Source organism: Oncorhynchus kisutch, linkage group LG2, assembly GCF_002021735.2.
Source record: "Oncorhynchus kisutch isolate 150728-3 linkage group LG2, Okis_V2, whole genome shotgun sequence".
NCBI lineage: Eukaryota > Metazoa > Chordata > Actinopteri > Salmoniformes > Salmonidae > Oncorhynchus > Oncorhynchus kisutch.
In genome coordinates this window covers 62,410,039-62,429,267 of record NC_034175.2, presented here as the reverse complement: position 1 = coordinate 62,429,267, position 19,229 = coordinate 62,410,039, and the positions used below count along the sequence as shown (strand labels likewise).

Below are 19,229 nucleotides of genomic sequence, written 5' to 3'. Positions count from 1 at the left end.
ACCTAAAACTACATAAAAAAGTATGTTGAAATTATAATGGACCTATACGTTTTTAAATAACTGCCTTTTTCCTGGCCCGCAAATGGCTTTTGACGAACAAATCGATCCGAAAGCAATCCTCTGAATTTTGAAATCCCTCAATTGCCCACCCCTGGCGTAGATTGTGTGGCTGGATGAAGTGGATGGGCTGTGGCCTCATGTGGCTAGTCATCTACTGTAGTGTGTTGTTAGTCATAGCCTGCTGTTCTACTGTACATACTTAGCTCTACGACAGATGTCATAACAGTGCAAGAACACACACAAACACACAGAGGTCAAGGCTTGTTCATTTCCAGGCTATCCTACTCTTTATTTAATGCAAATGACAGTACCAGGAAACCAGGGAACTATTCCTCAGGGCACGCAGGGGGAAGTATTTACAGGGGCGAACATTTAGGATACCTTCACAGAACAAACAAAAAAAACATTTAAAAATGAAATAAAATGTCACAAACCGAGGCATTCAAGTAGTAGTGGTATTGTTATACAGTTAGTTTTCCATCGTCTTTTATTTTTTCTTTAAACTCAGTTAGCATATTCTTCTGCCACGAGTGTGACGATGCCACAGTCGGTATATTATAGTCCACTATCCTTGCTTGTCTTTGTTTTGGTAACTGAAACGGTTGTGGTGTGGATTGACATGGTTCACTCTGGTTGAACTGGAGTCAGGGGAGAAAGGTGAAGTGGTCACACTGGTGGGATAGACGGCAACATGTTGATGAACACAAATGTTACAGCAAACAGGACGGGACGGCGGGGGACATGATAAACCCCTCAGACCACAGAGGGATGGAGGTGGAAAAGAGAAGGGGTGTGTAGACAATGAGATACACTGTACTGCATTACCTCTGAGGATGGCTTGTCACAACATCAATATCATCAATTGGCGTAATGGCTTTGATACCAGAAGCATAATTTTGACTGAATACATAATGTACTCTAATGTATGTCTATGCTATGTTGACTCTGTTGTCTGTGGTGTGTGTGTGGAAGATATTTCTGCACCCTAGTGAAACCATAACAGCCATTGATTAAAATCAAGCACAGACCTTTCTTCAAATCGGGACAACAATCTTGAACTATATATAGATAATGTTTTAAAAACAGATTTCTAACAAAAATCTTTAAACGTGGGGAAAAGGAGGTTGAAGATGACTTGTACACACAGAGAAAGAGAGAAATTCTAACATTAAACTAACATTGGCACAACTCTTGGCTGAAACTGAGATCTGAGAGGAGGGGGGGGAGAAAGTAATGCAACAGCACCTAAGGAGGATGTACGGTTATGTGATGGGAGGGGGGGAGATAACGGGGCCAAGGCGAAGGTGTATGAAAGAAAAGGCACTCCAAACTATAGATACACTATACATGACCAGGTATTGTTCCAATAATACAGCTGTCATCTACTGTAATGTACAGGTACAGATTGAACTATATGGCTGGATAAAGCATCATCATCATCTACAATATCCAACAAACAAGTCTTCTTTTCTCCCCCCATATCTTTGTTTATGCTCATAAACAGTACAGAAGTCTACATATATACTGTACATACCATGATCACAACATAAAAACAGAAGAAACTAACAAACATTAAAAACTCAAACATGAGTCAGGATTTGGTGAGGAGCATATGAACTGTGTACATATACACAGTGTGTTGTCGTATTGAACCTGTGTGAATATGTCTGGGTAAGTAAGACGCTCTACTCTGAGAGACTGGAGCAGAGAGGTGCTTGTGTGGTTCAGGTGGAGAGAGATAGAGGAAAGAGAAGAATGCTAGACTAATGTTCAATTAACGTTGGACCAACATTTGATGAACATTGTACTAACACTGAGTCAGTGGTCACAATCGGAGAGCCAGCAGTGACAGAGAACTCCTCGCAATCTAGCCAGAAACAGAGACCTCTCCATGGCTGAATTCCAAATCAAATGCTGAGGGGGTAGAAGCTAGGGGTTGGTTTGGAAGAAAAAGTCTTCATCTAAAGAGACAGAAAGAAGGTGTGGGGGAGACATCCCCTCCAAAACTGACTGCATTACAACACAGTCCTCTGATAGAGATAAATCAAAAAGAGTTGAGGAACAGAGCGTTTTTCTAGTCCTGTCTACAGCATGAACATAATAATTACATACAGGAAAACAGGGAAGTGACTGCTGAATAAAAGTATTTTCTAGCCAAAGAAATCCCACCACCTTGCCTCTTCATGTCTTTAGGCAGTAGCAAATATTGCCCCTGCTCTGTGAGTCAACAACTAACCGTTATGGATTCTGAACCATTGAAGTTAAATATACATATATCTATATCTATATATATATTTGTACATAATGCAAAGTAATATATAAACGGTGTATGCATGTATACACTGAGTGTACAAACATTAGGAACACCAGCTGTTTCCATGACAGACTGTCCAGGTGAATCCAGGTGAAAGCTATCCCTCATTGATGTCTCTTGTTAAATCTACTTCTCAGTATAGAGATAAAGGTGAGGAGACAGGTTAAAGAAAGATGTTTAAGCCTTGAGACAGTAGAGACATGGATTGTGTACCGTATGTGTGACATTCAGACGTAATGGGAAAGACAAAATATTTGAGTGCCTTTGAATGGGGTATGGTAGTAGGTGCCAAGCGCACCGGAGTCTCAAGAACTACAATGCTGCTGGGTTTTTCACATGCAACAGTTTCCCGTGTGTATCATTTATGGTCCACCACCCAAATGACATCCAGCCAACTTGACACAACTGTGGGAAGCATTGGAGTCATCATGGGCCAGCATCCCTGTGGAACAGGGGTGTTCCTAATGATTGGTACATTCAGTGTAAATGTAATACAAGCACACAGAACCATAGACATCTGACATGTCAATCTAAATGATCCCACCCACCCTAAGCCAAGGGAATATAAAATAAAAACAGAATAAAACTGTTCGCTAACCGTTTAAAAACAACCCCGAGCAAACCTCTGACAACATCAAAACCTCCCTTCTGATTGGACTGTCCACATATATCAGGACCTTCATGCATCGGCGTGTGTTGGTAAGAATGTATGTGTGTGTGTGTGTGTGTGTATGTGTGCCTCATGCCTAATTAGGAGAAGTGTGGACGTCAATGCAGGGGTGAAAGGTCACTCTGGGTGCTCCTAACTATACTCAGGCCATGCACTACAGGAGGAGGAGCCTGGGTGGCCATCCAAACCAGGGGGTGTCAGAGGGGAAGTGAGGATATGAAGGGGTTTGGTGTAGAGAGAGGGCGAGAGGGAGGGACTGATCCTTAATGTGGGGGGGGGGCTTCATTGTGGACAAGAAAGAGGAGGAGGGTGAGGGGACAGATAATTACTTTGATACATAGATTGTCCTCTTGGAAACATTAGCAGGCTAGTATTGTGTATATATGGTACGTTTATATATGAATACTCTTATATTTCATCATCCTCCCCTGCCCCCACCACTCCCTCCCTCTAACAGACCATAAAGATGTCCTCAGTGGAGTAGGTTGCAGAAATCAAACACTTAGATTGGTGACGTGGAGGGCTCAGTTAGTTGCGTTGTTGTTGTCATCTGTTTTAAACCCTGTCATGTCATCATTCTTACAGCTGGCACCCAGGTGCACTCCTGAATGGGGCGATGTGGGGGGGGTCAGAGAGGGAGGGTTCAGGAGGTGGAGTTGGAGGCAGAGGCTGAGGCGGTAGTGGTGCTGGGGCCACGATCTGTGCTGTTACCATCTAGAAAGGAGGACAGGAGAGTAGGGGGAGGAAAATGATTCACTCATTTACACAATGAGTAAACAGGTGTTTTTTATAAGACATTTTCCTGGGAGAGAGATACAGAGAGAGAAAAGAGAGAGAGAGAACATAGACCGAGTTGGAGAGGGATGGAGAGGTGTGGGTTAACCTGTGGTGACGGTGGCGTTGGTTGGGGTGGAGGTGGTGACCTGAGAGCGGGCGTGGGCGGGGATTAGGATGTTGGCCAGCGAGGGATTACTGGACAGCTCTATGAGAGAGACACGGTACACCAGATTACAGCAGACCACATCCACCACAGATAAACACATCCAAACACAACTCACACATAGGTCACACACACATATTACAGCAGGTAGCATTAGTACAGAGACTGACAGAGAGAGACCATATCATTATACATGTAGGAGAAGAAACTCTCCGTACCGCAGATAAATCAGACAGGCAGACAGTGTATTGACAAGGTGCTGTACCCTGGGTGGTGAAGTTGAAGAGAGAGGGTTTTTCTCGCCCGTTAGGCAGCTTGACATTGGGGTCCCTCAGCTCGTCGAAGAAGGAGTGTGCACACGCCTCCAGGGGAGTGAGGCGCGAGGTGGGCGTGTACTCCAGCAGCCGAGAGCACAGGGCAATGGCCTCCGGGGGCGTGCGTGGCCGGAACACCTAGCAGCCAATCCAACGCAATGGCGAGTCAGGGGGCCAATCACAAAGGCGAGACTAGAATCAGTAAACCAATCAATTTCAAACTAGTATCATGAATACAATGATGTATGCGGTCATGATAGCAGGTGTGAGAGAGGAGGATTTCAGTTTCTGCTTATAGATATGAAATGGAGAGAGAATGTAATTATTATTATGAATGTTACAGATATTACTAACTTAACTGACAAGGGTCGACACAAAGGTGAGGGTGATATACATAGAAAAATACATGACCGTTCAAAATGTTGGTGTCACTTAGAAATGGCCTTGTTTTTTAAAGAAAATACATTTTTTGGTCCATTAAAATAACATAACATTGATTAGAAATACAGTGTAGACATTGTTAATGTTGTAAATTATTATCGTAGCTGGAAACAGCTGCTTTTTTAATGGAATATCTACATAGGCGTACAGAGGCCCATTGTCAGCAACCATCACTCCTGTCTTCCAATGGCACGTTGTGTTAGCTTATCCAAGTTTATCATTTAAAAGGCTAATTGATCATTAGAAAACAATTGAGCAATTATGTTAGCGCAGATGAAAACTGTTATCCTGATTAAAGAAGCAATACAACTGGCCTTCTTTAGACTAGTTGAGTATCTGGAGAATCAGCATTTGTGGGTTCGATTACAGGCTCAAAATGGCCAGAAACAAAGACCTTTCCTCGGAAACTCATCAGTCTATTCTTGTTCTGAGAAATGAAGGCAATTCCATGTGAGAAATTGCCAAGAAACTGAAGATCTCATACAACGCTGTGTACTACTCCTGTCACAGAACAGCGCAAACTGGCTCTAACCTGAATAGAAAGGGGAGAGGGAGGCCCCGGTGCACAACTGAGCAAGAGGACAAGTATATTAGAGTTTCTAGTTTGAGAAACGGACGCCACACAAGTCCTCAACTGGCAGCTTCATTAAATCGTACCCGCAAAACACCAGTCTCAACGCCAACAGTGAAGAGGCGACTCCGGGATGCTGGCCTTCTAGGCAGAGTTCCTCTGTCCAGTGTCTGTGTTCTTTTGCCCATCTTAATCTTTTATTGGCCAGTCTGAGAAATAGTTTTTCTTTGCAAGGCCAGCATCCCGGAGTCGCCTCTTCACGATTTAATGAAGCTGCCAACTACTTTTTTTCTTTCAAAAACAAAGACATCCAAACTTTTGAACGGTTATGTACAGTCGTGGCCAAAAGGTTTGAGAATGACACAAATATTAATTTTCACCAAGTTTGCTGCTTCAGTGTCTTCAGATATTTTTGTCAGATGTTACTATGGAATACTGAAGTGTAATTAAAAGCATTTAATAAGTGTCAAAAGCTTTTATTGACAATTACATGAAGTTGATGCAAAGAGTCAATATTTGCAGCGTTGACACTTCTTTTTCAAGACCTCTGCAATCCGCCCTGGCATGCTGTCAATTAACGTCTGGGACACATCCTGACTGATGTCAGCCCATTCTTGCATAATTAATGCTTGGAGTTTGTGGGTTTTTGTTTGTCCACCTGCCTCTTGAGGATTGACCACAAGTTCTCAATGGGATTAAGGTCTGGGAAGTTTCCTAGCCATGGACCCAAATTATCAATGTTTTGTTCCCCGAGCCACTTAGTTATCACTTTTGCCTCATGGCAAGGTGCTCCATCATGCTGGAAAAGGCATTGTTCATCACCAAACTGTTCCTGGATGGTTGGGAGAAGTTGCTCTCGGAGGATGTGTTGGTATAATTCTTTATTCATGGCTGTGTTCTTATGCAAAATTGTGAGTGAGCCCACTCCCTTGGCTGAGAAGCAACCCCACACATGAATGGTCTCAGGATGCTTTACTGTTGGCATGACACAGGGCTGATGGTAGCGCTCACCTTGTCTTCTCCGGACAAGCTTTTTTCCGGATGCCCCAAACAATCGGAAAGGGGATTCATCAGAGAAAATGACTTTACCCCAGTCCTCAGCAGTCCAATCCCTGTACCTTTTGCAGAATATCAGTCTGTCCCTGATGTGTTTCCTGGAGAGAAGTAGCTTCTTTGCTGCCCTTCTTGACACCAGACCATCCTCCAAAAGTCTTCACCTCACTGTGCATGCAGATGCACTCACACCTGCCTGCTGCCATTCCTGAGCAAGCTCTATACTGGTGGTGCCATGATCCCGCAGCTGAATCAACTTTAGGAGACGGCCTTCTTCACAACAATTGAACCGCTCTTCTTGAAGTTCTTTATGATCGATAAATGGTTGATTTAGGTGCAATCTTACTGGCAGCAATATCCTTGCATGTGAAGCCCTTTTTGCGCAAAGCAATGATGACGGCACGTGTTTCCTTGCAGGTAACCATGGATGACAGAGGAGGAACAATGATTCCAAGCACCACCTTCCTTTTGCAGCTTCCAGTCGGTTATTCAAACTCAATCAGCATGACAGCGTGATCTCCAGCCTTATCCTTGTCAACACTCACACCTGTGTTAACAAGATAATCACTGACATGATGTCAGCTGGTCCTTTTGTGGCAGGGCTGAAATGCAGTGGAAATGTTTTTGGGGGATTTCAAATCATTTGCATGGCAAAGAGGGACTTTGCAATCAATTGCAATTCATCTGCTCACTCTTCATAACATTCTGGAGTATATGAAAAATTGCCATCATACAAACTGAGGCAGCAGACTTAATATTTGATAAAATTACGAGATTAAATTAAATTAATATTTGTGTCATTCTCAAAACTTTTGGCCACGACTGTATATTTGAACTTTGTGCGTCTGTTAAAACCACGAGGAGGGCTCATTGTCCATAGATTGTCCAGTTCAAGTGTAAAGAGCGCAGCCCTACAGGAGCAGGGTAAGAGACTCTAGGCCAGTAATGGGCAACTCCAGTCCTCGGGGCTGGGGTGTGGTGTCACATTTTTTCCCCATCCCTAGCAAACACAGCTGATTGAACTATTTGCATTTTAAACTGAATATAAGGATTAGTTGATTATTGGGAGTCAGGTGTGTCAGCTGGGGCTCAGGCAAAAGTATGACAATAATCAGAACCCGAGGACTGAAATTGTCTATCCCTGGTCTAGACAGGCAGCACAGAGACTGGGTAGCTAGAGGATGCAGTACTAGAGAACAAGCACAAGGTGGAGTCTAGGGAGACACCAGGAGGACCTGCTCTACAACACTGCTCATTTGCCATTTGACTTGGGCCCTGTTCAAATACTGTGACAATGTCCTCTTTGCTAACTCCCTTTCTTGAGGTTATCACCGACCTGACCTGAGGACTTCTTCATGTGCCCTTGCAGATTAGAAAGAATCTGATGGTTGTAGGAAATATTGTAGAAACCCCAGCTAGCCTACCAGGAAGCTAGTGGGGCTAGACGCAACTGTTACCATATAGCTTACACCTATCCAATCCTTACAAATCTAGGTGGGGCCCATCATGAAGTGTCCAGGTGAAGGGGTTTATTTAGGATATTAGGGAGTACAGATATATGGGATGGCAGCGATGAATGCCTGGCATGCTGGCGAGGAGAGCACAGAGAGATGATGCTAGGGGAGGGGGTGGATTGTAAAGTAGTAAAATAGTTCCTGTACCTGTTGACTCACCTTAGTCCATGGGTGTGCCTTAATCTGGGGGAATTTGAACTCAGTGTAGTTGGGGTTCATCTCTCGGATCTGCTCCCGTGTAGGGGTCCCCAGAACCTACAGCACAGAGACAGGAGAGGAGAAGAGAGGGGAAAGGAGAGATGGGGAGAGGGGGAGGGAGAGACGGAGAAAGAGAGGGGGAAGAGAGGGGAGGTAGGGAGACAGAGAGAAAGAGATGGACAGAGAGAAGAGGGGGAGGGAGAGATGGAGAGAGAGGGGTAGGGAGGGAGAGACAGAGAGAGAGGGGAGGTAGGGAGAAAGAGATGGACAGAGAGAAGAGGGTGAGGGAGAGACAGCGAGAGAGGGGTAGGGAGGGAGAGACAGCAAGAGAGGGGAGGTAGGGAGAGAGAGAGGGGAGGTAGGGAGAGACAGAGAGAGAGATGGGGAAGAAAGGGGAGGAAGAGACAAATGAGGGGAAGAATATGACAAAAAGAGGAGAGTGCATGAGCAGTGAAGAGATGGACAATTTAGAGCGAGAGAGAGAGACAGGTGAGATTGTGCCAACTTTCATTCGATGAAATAGAGAGATTTGGTTGACAGACATCCTAACTGACAGGCTAGTATCAGTACCTTGATGATCTCCACCAGCTGATCCACTCCACTGTCACCAGGGAAGATTGGTTGCCCTAGCAACAGCTCTGCTAGCACACATCCAGCTGACCACACATCTGTAGAGGGGGCGGAGCATAAACAGGAAGATGTCGTGATTAGCATACCAACTCTAGAGGTGTAGTTTGACTTTAAACGGTTAGCATTTAGCCTATATATGCTAGGGTTTATATGAATTTCAATGGGGTTTAGCTGTAAGCGGTTAGCTGTTAGCTCACCTATGCTGGAGGTGTAGTCGGTGGCACCAAAGATGAGCTCGGGGGCTCTGTAGTAGCGAGAGCAGATATAGGACACGTTGGGCTCTCCACGCACCAGCTGCTTAGCACTGGAGACACAACATCACCACACACTGTCAGTCACATACACTCCTCATCAATCATCATCATCATAGTTATCAATATCATAGTCATCTTCATGATCATTAACATCACTGCCATAATCATCCTCATCCTAGCCAATCAAAGCTAATGAGAACTGCAGATTCTTTCACATAGTTCAAACTGACCTGCCGAAGTCACAGAGTTTGAGTACAGCCGTCTCGGGGTCCAGCAGCAGGTTCTGGGGTTTGATGTCCCGATGGCAGATCCCAAACGAGTGGATGTAGGCCAGACTCCTGAACAACTGGTACATATATAACTACAACACACACACACACATTAGAAATGGAAAGCAGAGGATACACATGATGGCAACATAGTGTGCACACACACAGGCACTCACACACACCTTGACATAGACTATGGGCAGAGTCTGTTTGGCTCGGCTGTAATGTCTGGCAACTCTGTAGACTGTCTCAGGAACATAGTCCAGAACCAGGTTTAGATACACCTCATCCTTCTGTTACAGAGAGAGAGAAAGAGAGCGAGAGAGAGAGAGAGAAAGAGAGAGAGGGGGGAGAGGTTAGGCAACACACACAGACAATGTAACTTGTTTGACGATCAGTGACACTTCACTCTGGCATGCCCATGTCCATCTCATAGACTGTCTGCCAATGCTTTACTCCCTCCATGTCTCTGTCTTGTCTTCTCCCTCTCTCTCTCTCTCTCGAAAGCATTGGTTGCTGTGGTGACAGCGAGGAAACAGCCTGTTTGTGTGATGATATCACTGTGTCTGTACTGTGCTCCATTGTGTAGTGTTTCCCCCGAGGGCAGGAAAAGCACGCCTGCGTCACCACCCTCTTGACGTGACGCACCACCGCAGACAGTGATGTCATTTCCTGCCAAGGGCACAAGGGGGCTGGGTGGAGACAGGAAGTGCTCGTCTGGCCTCAGTGACCCCTAAAGGATGTAATTTGTCCCCCTAATGCACCCCACTCCTATACCAAGCCTACCACTATTCCTCTTCCTTTTCCTATGATCTGATTAGTGAAGGTCGATGGCCTGCCGTAACGTCACATGCCATCCGTTCTTCATCTTTGAGCTCAGACTTTACCCACAATTCCTCTGGATATGCCCAAAGAAGGTTGTAGTGAAACGGCAGGTCTATGAGTGTACCTTCTTTCCCAACTCAACCTTTGCATTCTACTCCCTCTGTTCCATTTGCTAGCAGAGCCAGTTAGCAAACTAACCTGAGCAGACAGAGTGTAGCGTGAGAAGCTAGCTGGCTGTTCAGGTGAGCTAGTGTTATCATGGATTCTGGTAAGAAGAGGGGCGGGGGGGTATGCCTTATGATTAACGAGACATGGTATGATCATAACAACATACAGGAACTCAAGTCCTTCTGTTCACCTGACTTAGAATTCCTATATTGTACTCATTTAAACTGCTGCATCTACTGCATCTTGCCATCTTTATGTAATACATGTATCACTAGCCACTTTAAACTATGCCACTTTATGTTTATATAGCCTACATTACTCATCTCATATGTATATACTGTACTCTATACCATGTACTGCATCTTGCCTATGCCGTTCCGTACCATCACTCATTCATATTTCTTTATGTACATATTCTGTATCCACATATTCTGTATCCCTTTACACTTGTGTGTATAAGGTAGTAGTTGTGGAATTGTTAGGTTAGATTACTCGTTGGTTTTACTGCATTGTCTGAACTAGAAGCACAAGCATTTCGCTACGCTCGCATTAACATCTGCTAACCATGTATATGTGACAAATAATTTGATTTGAACAGAACTGTTTCAGCAGTCTGAAACAGTTCTGTCCACTAGAATAGACCCGTCTGGACCCTTTTCTCTTTCTCACGCAGAGTCTATAGACACACACACACACACACACCCACACACGCTATTTGTGGGCGCTGATTTGCCTCCCCAAAAATTCTTTACACCTTTATTTAATCTTTATTTAACTAGGCAAGTCAGTTAAGAACACATTCTTATTGTCAAAGACCTAGGAACGGTGGGTTAACTGCCTCGTTCAGGGGCAGAAAGACAGATTTTCACCTTGTCAGATTTTCACCTAGTCCATCGCAATAATGACCTGCCTCTCTCGCGTTGCACTCCACAAGGAGACTGCCTGTTACGCAAATGCAGTAAGCCAAGGTAAGTTGCTAGCTAGCATTAAACTCATCTTATAAAAAACAATCAATCATAATCACCAGTTACCTACACATGGTTGATGATATTACTAGATATTATCTAGCGTGTCCTGTGTTGCATATAATCTGACTGAACATACAAGTATCTAAGTATCTGACTGAGCGGTGGTAGGCAGAAGCAGGCGCGTAAACATTCATTCAAACAGCACTTTCGTGCGTTTTGCCAGCAGCACTTCGTTGTGCATCAAGCATTGCTGTTTATGACTTCAAACCTATCAACTCCCGAGATGAGGCTGGTGTAACCGAAGTGAAATGGCTAGCTAGTTAGCGCGCGCTAATAGCCTTTCAAACGTCACTCGCTCTGAGCCTTCTAGTAGTTGTTTCCCTTGCTCTGCATGGGTAACACTGCTTCGATGGTGGCTGTTGTCGTTGTGTTGCTGGTTCGAGCCCAGGGAGGAGCGAGGAGAGGGACGGAAGCTATACTGTTACACTGGCAATACTAAAGTGCCTATAAGAACATCCAATCGTCAAAGGTTAATGAAATACAAATGGTATAGAGGGAAATAGTCCTATAATAACTACAACCTAAAACTTCTTACCTGGGAATATTGAAGACTCATGTTAAAAGGAACCAGCAGCTTTCATATGTTCTCATGTTCTGAGCAAGGAACTGAAACGTTAGCTTTCTTACATGGCACATATTGCACTTTTACGTTCTTCTCCAACACTTTGTTTTTGCATTGTTTAAACCAAATTGAACATGTTTCATTATCTACTTGAGGCTAAATTGATTTTATTGATGTATTATATTAAGTTAAAATAAGTGTTAATTCAGTATTGTTGTAATTGTCATTATTTTTTTTTTAAATCGGCCGATTAATCGGCAGCTGCTTTTTTGGTCCTCCAATAATCGGTATCGGTATTGAAAAAAAAAAATCATAATCGGTCGACCTCTAACACACACACACACACGCGCAAAAGACATGTCATCCAGCCTGGTTTATACAGGTTAAAGGTGATGGTGTTCACACCTCTTCCACATACTTTATTGGTAGCAGTAGGATTTACAGAGAAAGGGAGACTCCGTCCTGTTAGGCTATATTTAGCCTAACAGCAGTGATGACTCACTTCCTGCTTCACTACAAAGGCACTTCCTCTCAATAACACAGCTAAACCTTGCACCTTTACCAGCTAATGCAGAGACTTACTTAACTCACTTAATCCTCTTGGTTCCTGGAGGAACATAGAGCCTGTACTAAAGTTTCCCAACATTGGTGTTAATGCATATTATAAGTATTGTAACGAACCCCAGGGTAGGGAAGCAAACCTAAGTCACTGGCGTGAAAGGCAAACACACTACGCATCGCGCCAATATGGTTAAGCCACTTGGTGGGATTTGTAACGTGGCTCATATAGTGAGGATTGCTACAGTATTCATGTGACCAATCCTGCATGTGAGTGAGAGAAGGGAGAGAGAAAGATGAGAGTCAAAGAGAACGAGAGAGAGAGAAATGAGAGAGAAAGATGAGAGAGAGAAAGGAGAGAGAAAGATGAGTCAGAGAGACAGAGAGAAAGATGAGTCAGAGAGAGAGAGAACGAGATGAGTCAGAGAGAGAGAGAGAAAGATGAGAGTCAGAGAGAGAGAAAGATGAGAGTCAGAGAGAGAGAGAGAGAGAGAGAGAGAGAGAGAGAGAGATAACTAGCACTCATTGAGAACACTTTTATTCACACTAGAACGTACGTCAGAACACTGGGTACATAATCATCTCGGAAGACTAGTGCACTGTTAAAAAGCATACGCCTGGTATACTGTCAAAGACATGTAAAGATATTGGCACTGCCAACCAGCTGCAGACTGGTACCCGTCTGCACAACCTCTCCTCCCCCATTCTCTGTACCTGGGCACTGATCACACACACACCTCTCAGTCCTGCCAACTGTACACGAGACACGGCTTAGCCAAACCTAGAGGCATGCCGTGATCTCACGGTGCCACTGTGTGCTAGAGCACTTAAACTCGCACTGTGTTTGACGTGTGTTGTGTAAGTGCGTAAAGAGTGAACTGGAACAGTGTTTAATCAGTCCAGACTCCAGACCTTACATAACTCCACATAACTCGAATTGCTACTACTAACACTATTGCTACTACTAACACTATTGCTATTGCTAACAATATTGTTACTGCTAACACTATTGATACTGCTAACACTATTGCTACTGCTAACACTATTGCTATTGCTAACACTATTGCTATTGCTAACACTATTTATACTGCTAACACTATTGCTACTGCTAACACTATTGCTACTGCTAACACTATTGCTACTTGCTAACACTATTGCTACTGCTAACACTATTGCTACTGCTAACACTATTGCTACTGTTAACACTATTGCTACTGCTAACACTATTGCTACTGCTAACACTATTGCTACTGCTAACACTCCTGGTTAGAGCCATCACTGCTGTTAAAAGCTACCACTATTGTTAACAGCTAACACAGCAACTAGGCTGCTAAAAGCTAACAACTGTTAACAGCTAACACAGCTACTACTAACAGCTAACACAACTGTTAGTCTGCTACTACTGGCACTGCACTCTACACTAGACATGAGGCATCTGACCAGGACCCATCTTCAGACCTGACTGGTATTTTGCATACACACTCTCTCTCCCTCTCTGCCTGTCTTTTCTCCTCCTACGTGTCAGCAGAGCTATAATCCCCATACCAATCACACTATGCCAGCTATCCACAATTAGAACAGAGTGAAGGGGGTAGGAGGAAAAGACGTCAGAGAGGAGAGAAAGAGGAGAAGAGTGAGGCTCACGAGAGGCCCTCTTGCACGTGGTGGTTCCTAAAATGATCAAGTGGCCTTTGGTCAGGCAACCCCTTTACTCAGTGCCCTCTGCCCCAGCGTCTCTCCCTCAGCCTCACACATGGGCATCCCAAACCAAGTCCAGACTAGGTTTCCTGAGTGGGAGTATCCATTACTGCAGTGTCATGGCCCTGGCACTGTGCATGCTGCATACGTGCACTCTGACATATTGGGCACATGAGTGTGGTCTATATTTGCCAGTTATCCTCCTGCCAGCATGTGAATGACAGATTCTACGAACTGAATCATTCATGTGTTATGAATATTCAGAATACTCAGAGAGGGAACATGACAGACAGACAGACAGACAGACAGACAGACAGACAGACAGACAGACAGACAGACAGACAGACACACAAGACAGACAGACAAACAGCGATACAGACAGGCGGATGGACGGACACACAAGACAGACATATAGACAGAGAGAGACACACAGGCGGATGGACGGACACACAAGACAGACATATAGACAGAGAGAGACAGACAGGCGGATGGACGGACACACAAGACAGACATATAGACAGAGAGAGACAGACAGGCGGATGGACGGACACACAAGACAGACATATAGACAGAGAGAGACACACAGGCGGATGGACGGACACACAAGACAGACATTTAGACAGAGAGAGACAGACAGGCGGATGGACGGACACACAAGACAGACATATAGACAGAGAGAGACAGACAGGCGGATGGACGGACACACAAGACAGACATATAGACAGAGAGAGACAGACAACGATATGGAAAGACAGACATACAGTGTCTTCGGAAAGTATTCAGCCCCCTTGACTTTTTTCACATTTTGTTATGTTCCAGCCTTATTCTAAAATTGATTAAATAAAGAAAATCCTCAGCAATCTACACAAAACAGTATAACTTTAGACCAACCCCTCGCCCATACACGGGCACGAACCAGGGACCCTCTGCACACATCAACAACAGTCACCCACGAAGCATCGTTACCCATCACTCCACAAAAGCCGCGGCCCTTGCAGAGCAAGGGGAACCACTACTTCAAGGTCTCAGAGCAAGTGACGTCACCGATTGAAACGCTATTTAGCGCGCACCACCGCTAACTAAGCTAGCCGTTACACATCCGTTACATATACAAAATAAAAACAAAAATACCTTACTTACATAAGTATTTTTGATTGGAGTCTACCTGTGGTAAATTCAATTGATTGGACATGATTTGGAAAGGCACACACCTGTATATATAAGGTCCCACAGTTGACAGTGCATGTCAGAGCATAAACCAAGCCATGAGGTTGAAGAAATTGTCCGTAGAGCTCCGATACAGGATTGTGTCAAGGGCCAGATCTGGGGAAGGGTACCAAAACATTTCTGCAGCATTGAAGGTCCCCAAGAACACAGTGGCCTCCATCATTCTTAAATGTAAGAAGTTTAGAACCACCAAGACTCTTCCTAGAGCTGGCCGCCCGGCCAAACTGAGTAATCGGGGGAGAAGGGCCTTGGTCAGGGAAGTGACAAAGAACCCAGTGGTCACTCTGACAGAGCTCTAGAGTTCCTTTGTGGAGATGGGAGAACCTTCAGGAAGGACAACCATCTCTGCAGAATTCCACCAATCATGAATTTATGGTAGAGTGGCAAGACGGTAGCCACTCCTCAGTAAAGGCACATGACAGCCCGCTTGGAGTTTGTCAAAAGGCTCCTAAAGACTCTCTGACCATGAGAAACATTGTGAAGCATGGTGGTGGCATGTTTTTCAGTGGCAGGGACTGGGAGACTAGTCAGGATCGAGGCAAAGATGAACGGAGCAAAGTACAGAGAGATCCTTGGTGAAAACCTGCTCCAGAGCGCTCAGGACCTCAGAATGGGGCGAAGGTTCACCTTCCAACAGGACAATGACCCTAAGCACACAAACAAGACCATGCAGGAGTGGCTACGAGACAAGTCTCTGAATGTCCTTGATTGGCCCAGCCAGAGCCTGGATTTCTACCCTATTGAACATCTCTGAAGAGAACTGAAAGAAACTGTGCAGCGACGTTCCCCATCCAACCTGACAGAGATTGAGAGGAGCTGCAGAGAAGAATTGGAGAAATTCCCCAAATACAGGTGTCGTGTCTTTGGCTATGCTGGATTAAGTGATATGACATGCTATTCTATAAAATAATTTCTCTGTAATTAATATTACCTGATTGAGCTAATCATGTAAATGTAATTAACTAGAGATTCGGGGCACCACAAAATAATATTTATAGAGCTGTTATCTTCCGAATAAACTCTTAAAGACCTAGTAATATTTTACATCAATAGCAGTCAATATTAATCGTCACCTTAATTCAGTCTCATCTGAAAGTTGTAAATTCTTGGTTATCTTCACGAACCCTGGCTAACAAGTTGAATCAGCAATAGAACATTGGGTTTAATTATTTATTTACTTAATCCCTAACTAATCACACAGAATTACACATACACATAATTAATCATAACTTGATTACAAATTACGTTATAAAGGAAAACGTCCCTAGCGGGTCGGAACAGATATGACAGCTTGTTACACAAAAGAAAAGGGGCTGGGTTTGAGTGAAAGAGCGGGAAGACTCAGGAACAAAGGGCGAAGCTGTGCTATCGTAAATACAGTATCTTATGCATTCTAAATTACCGCCCATTTGGAAAAGGAAAATGCAATAAATATTTACTCTGAGCTGCGCTTCGGTAGGTTGGTGGTAGATGGAAGGCCGTGTTGCCCAACCGAGTCCTTTGAAGAATGTCTGAGCTGGTATTTTGGATACGTTGTAGTAACGCCGTTGTGTGGTAGACGGGATACTCTGTCTGTTCCTTCCTAACCTGTGTTTGCAGCTGCTGTTGCTAACTCAACGGCTAGGAGTTATCACTTCTGGAATGTGAATGAGAGTTAAAAGTTCATACCATTCGCTAAAGCTTACGCTGATGTTGGCTTCATTCTGTAGTTATTATCTGAACCATTCTGACATCGGACCGTCGTCCTCACATCCTCGGAACAGGAGGTTATATTGTCGTCAAAGCTTTATATAGGAAGGGAGAGGAGGGCGTGTTTGAAATATTTTGTAGCCCATGTCCCTTCACAGGGGCGGGCCACTGATTGAGCAGAGCCCTACCTTATGAAAACCCAAATCTCACATTTTAGAAGATAAAATCACATTTCATCCCATCACGAATAATTTCATATTCAAACATTTAAATTGAACAACAATTCCATGTGAATCCGATAACTCTGATGTGTAGACTTTCCACTGTGGAGTTTATGTCATCTTATCATTGATGAGAATGTCTCAGATGACAACCGAACTGACAGCATATTCATTAAGTACCACCGCATATGTTCAATTGGTCGGATTACCAGAATATAGTTCATTTCCCCCCCCCACCTTCTGATGTTCCCAGAATCTCTATGTTAACCAAGGGGTTTTCAAATGTAACATCAGTAGGGTAGAGAGAGGAAAAAGGGGGGAAGAGGTATTTATGACTGTCATAAACCTACCCCCAGGCCAACGTCATGACACAGGTGTGCCAAGCTTGTAGCGTCATAACCAAGAAGACTCAAGGCTGTAATCGCTGCCAAAGGTGCTTTAACAAAGTACTGAGTAAATGGTCTGAATACTTATGGAAATGTAATATTTCAGTTGTTACTTTTTTTTCATAAATGAGCTAAAATGTCTAAAAACCTGTTTTTGCTTTGTCATTCTGGGTTACTGTGTGTAGATTGATGAGGGGGAAAAAACTATTTAATCAATTTTAGAATAAGGCTGTAACCTAACAAAATGTGGAAAAAGTCAAGGGGTCTGAATACTTCCCGAAGGCACTGTACAAGACAGACAGACAGACAGACAGAGAGAGTGACAGACAGATGGACAGACAGACAGAGAGAGAGACAGACAGACGGACAGAGAAACAGAGACAGGCATATGGACGGACAGAGAGACACAGACAGACAGAGAGACAGAGACAGGCATATGGACGGACAGAGAGACAGAAAGAGAGACAGACAGACAGACGGACGGACGGACAGAGAGACACAGACAGACAGAGACAGACATATGGACGGACAGAGAGACAGCGACAGACAGAGAGACAGACATATGGACGGACAGAGAAACAGAGACCGACATATGGACGGACAGAGAGACAGAGACAGACATATGGACGGACAGAGAGACAGAGACAGACATATGGACGGACAGAGAGACAGAGACAGACATATGGACGGACAGAGACGGACATATGGACGGACAGAGAAACAGAGACAGACATATGGACGGACAGAGAGGCAGAGACAGACATATGGATGGACAGAGAGACAGAGACAGACAGATGGATGGACAGAGAGACAGAGACAGACAGATGGACGGACAGAGAGACAGAGAGACAGAGACAGACATATGGACGGACAGAGAGACAGAGACAGACATATGGACGGACAGAGAGACAGAGACAGACATATGGACGGACAGAGAGACAGAGACAGACAGATGGACGGACAGAGAGACAGACATATGGACGGACAGAGAGACAGAGACAGACATATGGACGGACAGAGAGACAGAGACAGAGAGACAGAGACAGACATATGGACGGACAGAGAGACAAACGGACCTTGTCTCCGCTGGAGTAGAAGAAGTAGCGCAGGCGGACAATGTTGCAGTGGTCCAATTTCCTCATGATCTGCAGCTCGCGGTTCTGACAGGGAGAGAGACAGACAGTCAATACTATTTACTGTTACAACAGGATACAGCATGAGAGAACTACAAGACAAATGTGGGTCAACAGCAGCAGAGAGAGAGAGAACCAGGTTAGATACAGGTCAACTACAGACAGACACAGCACAGATTTTACTCAACAAAATCATAAAGATCGTAAGATAATTATTTGCCCTCAGTCTGAAGAACTCGAAGTCCACAGAAGACTCCAAGACTTCCCACAGAGGAAGAGTAGCCACCCACAGAGGAGGACAAGTAGCCACCCATAGAGGAGGACAAGTAGCCACCCATAGAGGAGAACAAGTAGCCACCCATAGAGGAAGAGTAGCCACCCACAGAGGAGGACAAGTAGCCACCCATAGAGGAAGAGTAGCCACCCACAGAGGAGGACAAGTAGCCACCCATAGAGGAAGAGTAGCCACCCACAGAGGAAGAGTAGCCACACACAGAGGAAGAGTA

At 44.5% G+C, this 19,229-nt stretch overlaps 1 protein-coding gene across 4 annotated transcripts in view; it reads right to left on the bottom strand.

Moving 5' to 3' along the window:
• Nucleotides 1–324: 324 nt before the first annotated feature.
• The window catches only part of LOC109869785 (glycogen synthase kinase-3 beta), a 56,704-nt gene continuing 37,799 nt past the window's right edge, over nt 325–19,229 (bottom strand). The window contains exons 3-11 of one of the 4 annotated variants that reach the window (XM_031799664.1): nt 18,667–18,750; nt 9,411–9,521; nt 9,190–9,320; nt 8,903–9,009; nt 8,646–8,743; nt 8,025–8,132; nt 4,250–4,436; nt 3,928–4,026; nt 325–3,758 (exon numbers count right to left, since the gene is read on the bottom strand). In XM_031799664.1, coding sequence (XP_031655524.1) covers nt 3,688–3,758; nt 3,928–4,026; nt 4,250–4,436; nt 8,025–8,132; nt 8,646–8,743; nt 8,903–9,009; nt 9,190–9,320; nt 9,411–9,521; nt 18,667–18,750 — 996 coding nt within the window. In that variant the 3' untranslated portion in view covers nt 325–3,687. The remainder of the gene's footprint in view (nt 3,759–3,927; nt 4,027–4,249; nt 4,437–8,024; nt 8,133–8,645; nt 8,744–8,902; nt 9,010–9,189; nt 9,321–9,410; nt 9,522–18,666; nt 18,751–19,229) is intronic. The other 3 variants (XM_031799670.1, XM_031799675.1, XM_031799680.1) reach the window with 3 other exon arrangements.